Raw genomic sequence first — 8,967 nt, 5'->3', positions numbered from 1 at the left:
TGGGAGAGGTGGAGGAGAGCGAGAGCAGTGAAGCCGCTGGCTCTGGTTCACATGTCAAAGCAGCACTGCAGTGCAAAGACTTTCCAGGGGAAAGTCAGGTCATTCTTAACAGAGCTGAAAGATCTGGATCATAGAAAAACTCAGCAACCACCATAATATGTGCCCTAAGTGGTTTAAACAAATGCTTTCAGCATGTACAGACTCAGTAACACTGGTCAGAGATGTCGCAATCTGCACTGAAACACAAACAGCTAGAAAATAATGTCAATATAGAAACTGAAGTTAAGCTTCAACTCTTTCATGGGGGTTTCCTCTTTTGATTTCTGACTTACAGGGTTTCTGTTGACAGTGTTCTTTCATGCTGACCTTAGTTTCAGCTAGTTTAACTAAGTTTTAACTATGGGCTTCACTGGAAAGCTCGATGTTGATAGTTGAATAGCTTTGGTGTTTAGTCATTAAATGGAGGCATGCCAGGTTTCTGAACGTGACGTTGCTTCTGCTGGCTACAAGATACCAAAACACAGAAAGACATTATTTTCACTGTGAGTGAGGAATGTGTTTTTGCTGCAGTCTTGCAAAAACATCCTGAACTTCTGGTCCTTGTAACTGATAGTCAACATCTTAACAAACAGTTCCCTCAACAGCAAAAGTCAGGTGACCTGTTTATAAAGTGTTTTTGTGCCTGTTTCCATTTAAAACTCTTTTTTCTTTCTTTTTAAGTTTCCTTGGTATCATTTTGCAATGTTTCTCACACAAGACTTTTTTTTTTTGCTCTGCAGTCATGGCTGCAGCAGTACGGCTACCTGCCCCCAGGGGACATGAGGACTCACGCTCTCCGCTCCCCTCAGTCCATCTCCTCAGCTATCGCTGCCATGCAGAGGTTCTACGGCCTCACAGTCACCGGCACCTTTGACGAAAAGACCACTGAGTAAGATACAGCGCCTCAAACCGCCTTATTCTACATAGAGCCTAGTACAAGCACAGCTCTGCTCAAGTAGATCAAAGCTGCTCTTTCCGACCTTATTGTGAACAGAGCATGTTTGTGTCTGGCAGGGCCATGAAACGACCACGCTGTGGAGTGCCAGATAAGTTTGGTGCCGAGCTGAAGAGCAACCTGCGAAAGAAGCGCTACGCCATCCAAAGCCTGAAGTGGGACAAGAGAGACATCACTTTCTCGTAAGTCAGCAAGGCTCCAAATGAATGTGATGCCTGTGCATGAATACGATTGAACATTCCCCAAAGTTATTTCACATTATAAATTGCTTGTTTAATTTTGTCTTTATACCCCATAAACTGAGAAAACCCAAACTGATGAGGCAAGTTCAGGAAACTATTGAGTTAATAACATTTTCTTCTGTGGAGAGATATTAACTTCCTTCCTTTTCCATCCTTTCCCTTCACACACAAACAATCATACTCTTCAGCATACAGAACTACACGCCGAAGGTGGGTGAGTACGAGACCCACGAAGCCATCAGGAAGGCCTTCAGGGTGTGGGAGAGCGTCACCCCACTTCGATTTCGGGAAATTCCCTACAGTTACATACGGGATAAGGTGGAGGACTTTGCTGACATCATGCTGTTCTTTGCTGAGGGTTTCCATGGTGACAGCAGCCCATTCGATGGCGAGGGTGGCTTCCTGGCACATGCCTATTTCCCTGGCAATGGCATTGGTGGTGACACCCACTTTGATGAAGCTGAGCCGTGGACAATTGGAAACCAGAATCTGTTTGGTGAGGCTCCATGTTGATAAAAGTTTTTTTTTTTTTTTGTAATTCCTTAAAACCTGATGACAGAAGAAAAGCTTAAATGTTGGGAGTTCCTTTGTATATCTGGAGTCAGGACTTTCTGTTGTAAGCAAAACAGGCAGCAACATGTCCAGTCTTGTGTCAGTACATCTGAGGGGAGTGAATGCTCCAGGGTATGTTAATACAGCCGACATAAGGACAAGTTTATTTCTGGAGTGCAGCAGACACACAACTTGGCAGTGTCAGCTGTTTTGTGTCAAACCCAACTTCACATGACCTGCAGCAGCTGATTTTTATTTTTGATCTGCAGATTCATGAGGAAATGGCATGACTTTGAGTCACTTTAAAATAAGGAAACAGGAACATTTACTCCTCTCATATAACTCATCTCATCAGCATGAGATCAAACCTGTTCTACTGAATGTCTTACAATTTACTCTCATTTATTTAAAAAAGTCATTAAATGATGTTTGGTGCTGACATTGTTCCAGGTAATGATGTATTCCTGGTTGCGGTGCATGAATTGGGCCACGCTCTGGGTATGGAGCACTCCAGTGACCCATCAGCCATCATGGCTCCCTTCTACCAGTGGATGGACACTGAAAACTTCCGGCTTCCTGATGATGACCTCAGAGGCATACAGCAACTCTATGGTGGGCTGGAGTTATTATCCAATTCACTATTAAAAACTCCTAATTCCTGGTTGCATTTCTCACTATCACATCTTTGGGGTATAAGGAGCTTTAATGATATGCCACCAAAAATCTATCACTGTATCCAAAATGGTGGCACTTTTGCATCAAACCTCTTCCATGCTTATTCAGCTGCCTGATCCAAATACATGATGCGTTAAAGACTAGAGTTAAGGTCAGATCTAAAGAATTTTCATATGTCCTTGTTCATGTAGGATCTGGATCAGGCCCTCAGCCCCCTCCTGTAACACCCCGTCCACCTTACGACAACCCTGAGCCCACTTATGCACCAGACACGCCTCGCTTTGGCCCCAACATCTGCGATGGACACTTTGATTCCATTGCCATGTTCAGAGGAGAAATGTTTGTGTTCAAGGTAAAGCCACTGACATGCTGTAGTTGAAGTTTTGGTTTGACAGTCTGTCTCTAGGGCTGATTTTTAATCTCTTTTTGTCATTCTCTTTCAGGATAAGTGGTTCTGGCGAGTACGGCACAACCGCGTGTTGGATGGATACCCCATGCCAATGGGTCACTTCTGGAGGGGTTTACCCACTAATATCAATGCAGCTTTTGAACGTGAGGATGGTAAATTTGTCTTCTTTAAAGGTAAGTCTGGCTTTAATATACTGACAAAACAGCTACAGCACATGATTTGAACATCAGTAAAACAAGTCACTGTCAAACAGGCGAACTTTTGCAGATATCACATCTGTTATCTTTCTGTTTCTGTGTTTGTTTGTCATGACTCTGCCTCCTTCTGCCTTCCTGTCTCTCCAGGGGACAAGTACTGGGTGTTCAGTGAATCTGTTCTAGATTCTGGTTACCCTAAGAGTCTGACAGAAATGGGCACTGGGCTTCCCAGTGATCGAATAGATGCTGCTCTCTACTACACACCCACTGGACAGACGTACTTCTTCAGAGCAAACAAGTTAGTCATCCTCATTGTGTGTGCATGTGTCACACGCCACGATGAAACTGGACTGAAAGTTCATAAAGGAAAATCCATTTGCATCACAAAAGATATGTTTGAATGTTGACAGTATAAAGTTCAAACATATGAAGTCAGTCACTTAAACTGAATTACAAACCTACTCTTTATCTAAACATTAAAACAAAACATGATGGAACTTTGAAGCTTGCTGAGCCGTCCTGTATTTACACCATAGTCACTGTTCTAAAAGAGTTGGGTAATATGTGGCATTCAGTGATTATCATGGTGCAAACAGTCACCTACATAAACATACTGTAGTCCCTGACAGTTCAGAAAGGTTTATGTTTTTATTTTCAAAACAAACAACTGAGATTGCACATTGCCCAGAGACCAGACAACATCTCAATCTCTTGTCTTTTCAGAGCTGTTGTAAGAGCTCACACCACTCCATCTGCCATATTTCTACAGAAACAACACTGGTTTGTGGTCAGCCAAGGGCTTTAGTTCAGCAGAAATACACACTCTGAATCAGGGTGGTTGTTATGATTTCTGGGTCAAGAGCAAATCATGTCTCAAGGCATCTGAGAAAAGTCTTGAGTCAGGTCTAGGTTCTGTTTGAACATGTTTTAAGCCAAGTCTGGAGTCTTTTAGTGTTTGTTCAAATCAGTTTGAAAGTGCAAGTGAAACTGCAACTCAGGACTCATGTCAAGACTTAGATCAAGTCCAAGTCAAGTATTTAGTCTTTTGTGGAAAGTCAAAGCCAAGTCCCAGTTGCTGTAGGACTAGGTCAGTTCAAGTATCAGCTCTGTCAGACAAGTCCCAAATCCTTAAAGGCAAGTCCACCAGAACAAGTGTCAAGTCTTTGAGGAGAAGTCTGGAGTCAAAGTCCTGTGTCTGTCAGAGACAGTCTCGCATGTCACGTTTCAAGTATTGTAGAGTGAATCCAAGTCAGGTTTAAGTCATTTCAGCTCAAATCAAGTCTTTTGCCTTTTAGGGAAAGTGTAGGCCAAGTTTGGAGCTAATTGAGACAAGTGTCATGTCTTTTATTGCAAGTACAAGTCAAATCTCAGGTTTGTCAGAACAAGTCTCAAGTCAATTTTAGGAAAGCTCAAGTCAGGTGTGAGTCTTTATAAACAAATTTCAAGTTAAGTTCTTAAGGAAAATACAGAGTAAAGTCAAGTCTCAGTTCTTTCAAGCTAGGTCCATATCAAGTTTTTTTATTGCAAGCCCCCTAACCATTTCACTCTCATTTTTTGTTTAGATATTACCGTTTCAATGAAGAAACACGAGCTGTTGACGATGGCTATCCAAAATCTATTAGTGTGTGGCAGGGAGTGCCTGACAATATCAAGGCAGCCTTCATGAGCAAAGACCAAGGTGAGTGTCTCATGTATTATATTATCTAGATTATTTTCTCACAGCTTAGTGTGAACTGTGCTTTTCTTTGAGTTCATCTTTGTTTCTCACATTTCTTTCTTCCACTCCTCAGCATACACCTACTTCTACAAAGCCAACAAGTACTGGAAGTTCAACAACCAGATGATGCGTGTGGAACCAGGATACCCCAAATCGGCCCTTCGTGAATGGATGAGGTGCCCCAATGACGATCCCAAGACAGACGGAGGAAGAGGTGGAGGCGGACACGACAAGGATAAGGAAAGAGAAAAGGACAAGGAGCGGGAGGATAAGGACAGAACTAGAGATAAAGAGAGGGAGAGAGAGAGGGAGAGAGTGTGGGAAAGAGAGAGGGAGAAGGAGACAGGGAAGGATTACTGAAGTGGATGAGGAGGGAGGGGCAAGTGGCGGAGCCGGAGCAGCTGCAGTGGTGGTGCCTCTGTTCCTGTTAGTCTGTGTGATCGCAACGCTGGCAGCTTTGGTGTTTTTTCATCGGTACGGTACCCCACGCCGACTCCTCTACTGCCAACGATCGTTACTTGACAAGGTGTAGACAGTGGAGGGAGGGGAAGGAGGGGGAGGGAGAAAGACAGGGAGAGAATTAAAAACTATGGAAGGAAATGATGAATACAGATAATAGAGAGCGAGAGAAAGAGAACAGGAAAAAGAGCAGAAGGAAAAGTGCCAGACTTGCATTTTGAGATATTTTCACCACTGCCAGATTCCTTTTGCTCTATCTCTCAACCGCTTTTGTCTTTTTTCTCTCCCTTGTTTCTCTGCCTCGCTCCTCATGATTACTGACGCCAGCTCATTGCTGTTTGTTTTAGCCTTTTACAGATGTCTTACTTTTAGGTTTTGTCAGTGGTCAGTGTTTACGTCCTTGTGAATTTCCGCTTCAAACCTGCATCTTCCTGATGCCCATCCTAGCATGTTCCTTTGAGTAAGCAAACTATTTGTTTGATCATTGTTCTCCCTTGTTAACCTGTGCACGCTCACATAAACACACACATTTGGAAACCACAGAAGTAGTGGCGTTGTTTTTAATCTTCCAGTAAAGCAACATGTCAGAGCCAGTATGAAAAGTAAAAGCAGAAATAAACATTATTGTTATGAAGCATGAGAAGCACATTCATATCAGAGTAAAGCATACTTTTCCTTTTTTATATCAATGTCTTTAGTGGTAATTATTATTATAAATGATATCATTATTATTATTAGTATTACTATTATTGTTGTTGTCCTCTTTGTAAAGAATGTGTTTTTGTACATTGTCATTAAAAAGTCCTGCTGGACAGTGACATACAGTTTTGAAAGTGGCCTTAATTTTATATATGTGGGGACAGTGAATGGGGAAAGGGGTTATGTATTCTTGAAACTTGATTGTTTTTTTTTTTATCTTGACTCTATCTCAAATGAAAATAAATGGAAGATCTGAAAATGACTCCTTTTTGTCATTGCACTTGTTTACAGTTTTCAAATCATGGTGCTACATTACTAGTCAGGGGCTAGAAGTAGTTTAACAACAATGATGATACTAGTAATGATAATAATAATGATAATGATCTAGTTTTCTCAATGAGATTTTATGTGTCCTCATATTTTTAACCTTTTCTTACAAAATAAAGTGATTTCAAAAGACTTTCTGTGCTTTGATTTTCACTTAGTAAAGCATTTATTTAATCTTTCTTTCTTTCTGACATCTTTCTTAAGTTGCTGGTGCTGTCTGCTCTCTTCCTTGTAGTAATATTTAATCTAGGTCCAGCTGCTGTTGACTTATCCAGCTTTTACCTGGACTCTTCTCTGCTACCACTTACACTGATCCCATCGCTCCTCCATCTGGTCTTCCCCTGTCTTCCTGGACCTCCAGGTTTCTTGCTCCCCAACCGCACCACTCTGCTGGGGCTCAGGGACTGGCAGGCCAAAAACTGGGTCGGAAAATACAGACTAGATCCAAAGCTTAAGTACAAACAGGGATGAAGATGATTGTGTAAAGCTGTTGCTGCACAGCAGGAAAACATATCTCAGCTATATGATTAAAGAGAGAGACTGTGTGCGTCCTTGTTTTGCCATGCTTATGAGGAACAAAGAGCCTTCACCAAACATGTTGATGAAGAAAATCATGCAAAGTGAGGACATCTACTTTTTCTAGGGTGAATGCTGGATTTAGATGAACAATGGAAAGACTTAAGTTCTCATTTTGGGATGAGTGGTTGATTGTGGTTAGTGCAGGTCTTCACAGCAACTATATGATTACAAACACGCTCTTATGCATGTGTTGCACAGCTATAAATGAATTTATGCATTATTCACCATGTACATGTGCGCTCTCAACCACCAGTAGTCTGTGAAAGCTCAGACAGCAAACCTAGGCATCTCCCCCCTCCTTAATGTTTCTGCTAATGAACAACCGCCAAGCAGACATTAGACATAATGTAAAGATGACTGACTGCAGGAGCAAGCAAGTGGGTGGGGACGAGTGCCTCTGTGATATGTTATGATTACAGCAGTTCAGCTGTCTGCAATTATAATGATGAGGTATTTTCTCATTGTGCCGAAAAGATTTAGGGCGCCCATTTGTCTCCACTTTGCTGCCGTGTTTTGAAGAGTTGAGGTTGGGGAGAGAAGTCACGAGGCTTTTTTGGAGGTGGTGGGGGGGAGGAGATGAAGGAGGAGTGAGGAGGGTTAAGTCACATTTGGAGACCAGAGATGAAGCAGAATTCCATGAGCAACATCTGGAATTCCAACTGTATCATGTGGGTCAGACACACAGCGTGACATGGCAAGGAGGGGGATGGGAGCTGCTTTGGAACTGTTTAATTTACTTGTTTTGTATCAAGGTCGCAATTAAAAAAAAAAGTTTAAAAAAAAGTGGGGGTTTTCCTCCTCAGCAGGTTTCAGTATGTCTTTTTATGTGCATGATATTTTTCCCCTGCACTTCTCATCTCCATGACTTGCACCCAAACCACTGGGTCACAGTTTGATGTTTTCTGTTTTCCCCAGCTGATTCTGCAGAGTGAAAAAAAAAAGATTTGCCTCAGCATAATTCTTACCCACAGTCCTCTCTTTTCTCTTCTCTGTGTAACTTAAGACCTTTTCTTCACTGCCTGCGAAATGCCACTTATTTTTCACAGTCCAACAAAAGACTACATCACAATGCCCTGGCCTCTTCCAGCTGTCTGCACTCTTCTCATGCTCACATTTCACCCAGATAAGTAAAAAATGTAATATCAAGTCCTGATTCCACTCCTATTTTAATGTGTCATTTTTTCTACAAATAGAAAGTCGTCCAACCATTCCTCCATGCCAAGCGCCTCACATCACATCAACTCATCTCACTATGTCATCTCTCTAGTTAAATTCCACTCGACAAAGGTCTTCAGCAAGCATCTTTTGAGCTCCAGTCTCTCTCTGCGCTGGACACTTCCTGTGCCTGTTTCAAGTTGGCATGCATATAATGAACAGAATGATGAATGGAAACTTCCCACAAGGGGAAATCCTGCACTTGGCTATTGTGTCTCATAATAGTCAGCCCGAACATCATAGTGTAATTGCCAGACCAAGAGTGAGTAACTTTGTCATTAAATGAAGATGAATGATGAACACAAAAGGGTTTTTTATCATATTCTGCCTGGTAACAAGGACATGGAACTAGTGGAGGGAGGCATTTCTGAAGGGAACTGGTGAATGGCTATGTAGGTTACACATGGGTTTCATTTGCATGAGTTTAACTTCTGCCATATCATGCACCAAGCACTAATACAACAAACAGGATCAGAGGGTTTTGCCATCTTCATAGTTATTTTATTCTCACACAACCAAACACACATATAGACATAGGATGTGAAAGGCTTGAGCTTGCTGCAGCATTCGCTTTGTCCACCAAAGATGATGTCATTGCCTTCAGTTTGTTTGTGACCAAATGTTTCCAGAACTAAAGAGAAGTGAGGTGAAATTTGCTTTGTACTGTATGTTCATGCTCAAAGGAAAAAAAGTTTAGTGAAAATTTGGCCATTCCTTGAGCACCACCATCAGGCTATATTTTCAACTGACAAATAAGCATGTTTTCTGACTTACTGTAAGACCCTTAAAGGTGCAATCCAACAATTTAGCACTGCACTTGTAGCAGACAGATAAAAAAAAAAAGAACGTTCACAGTTGAGGAAGCAGAAGACTATATATATATATATATATATATATATGTG

At 41.8% G+C, this 8,967-nt stretch overlaps 1 protein-coding gene across 1 annotated transcript in view; it reads left to right on the top strand.

Annotated features, from left to right (window-relative positions):
- The window catches only part of mmp14b (matrix metallopeptidase 14b (membrane-inserted)), a 13,464-nt gene extending 7,061 nt beyond the window's left edge, over positions 1-6,403 (top strand). Inside the window, 10 exon segments of the mRNA XM_020604575.1 lie at positions 780-928; positions 1,054-1,176; positions 1,425-1,732; positions 2,239-2,400; positions 2,655-2,815; positions 2,907-3,045; positions 3,217-3,367; positions 4,632-4,747; positions 4,860-5,139; positions 5,141-6,403. Of these exon segments, the coding sequence (XP_020460231.1) occupies positions 780-928; positions 1,054-1,176; positions 1,425-1,732; positions 2,239-2,400; positions 2,655-2,815; positions 2,907-3,045; positions 3,217-3,367; positions 4,632-4,747; positions 4,860-5,139; positions 5,141-5,318 (1,767 nt within the window). The 3' untranslated portion in view covers positions 5,319-6,403.
- The last annotated feature ends 2,564 nt before the right edge of the window (positions 6,404-8,967 follow it).

The sequence above is a fragment of the Monopterus albus genome, unplaced genomic scaffold (genome assembly GCF_001952655.1).
Source record: "Monopterus albus unplaced genomic scaffold, M_albus_1.0 scaffold66.1, whole genome shotgun sequence".
Classification (NCBI taxonomy): domain Eukaryota; kingdom Metazoa; phylum Chordata; class Actinopteri; order Synbranchiformes; family Synbranchidae; genus Monopterus; species Monopterus albus.
Note: the sequence above shows the minus strand (reverse complement) of the source record. Positions and strands in the feature narration are given on the sequence as shown.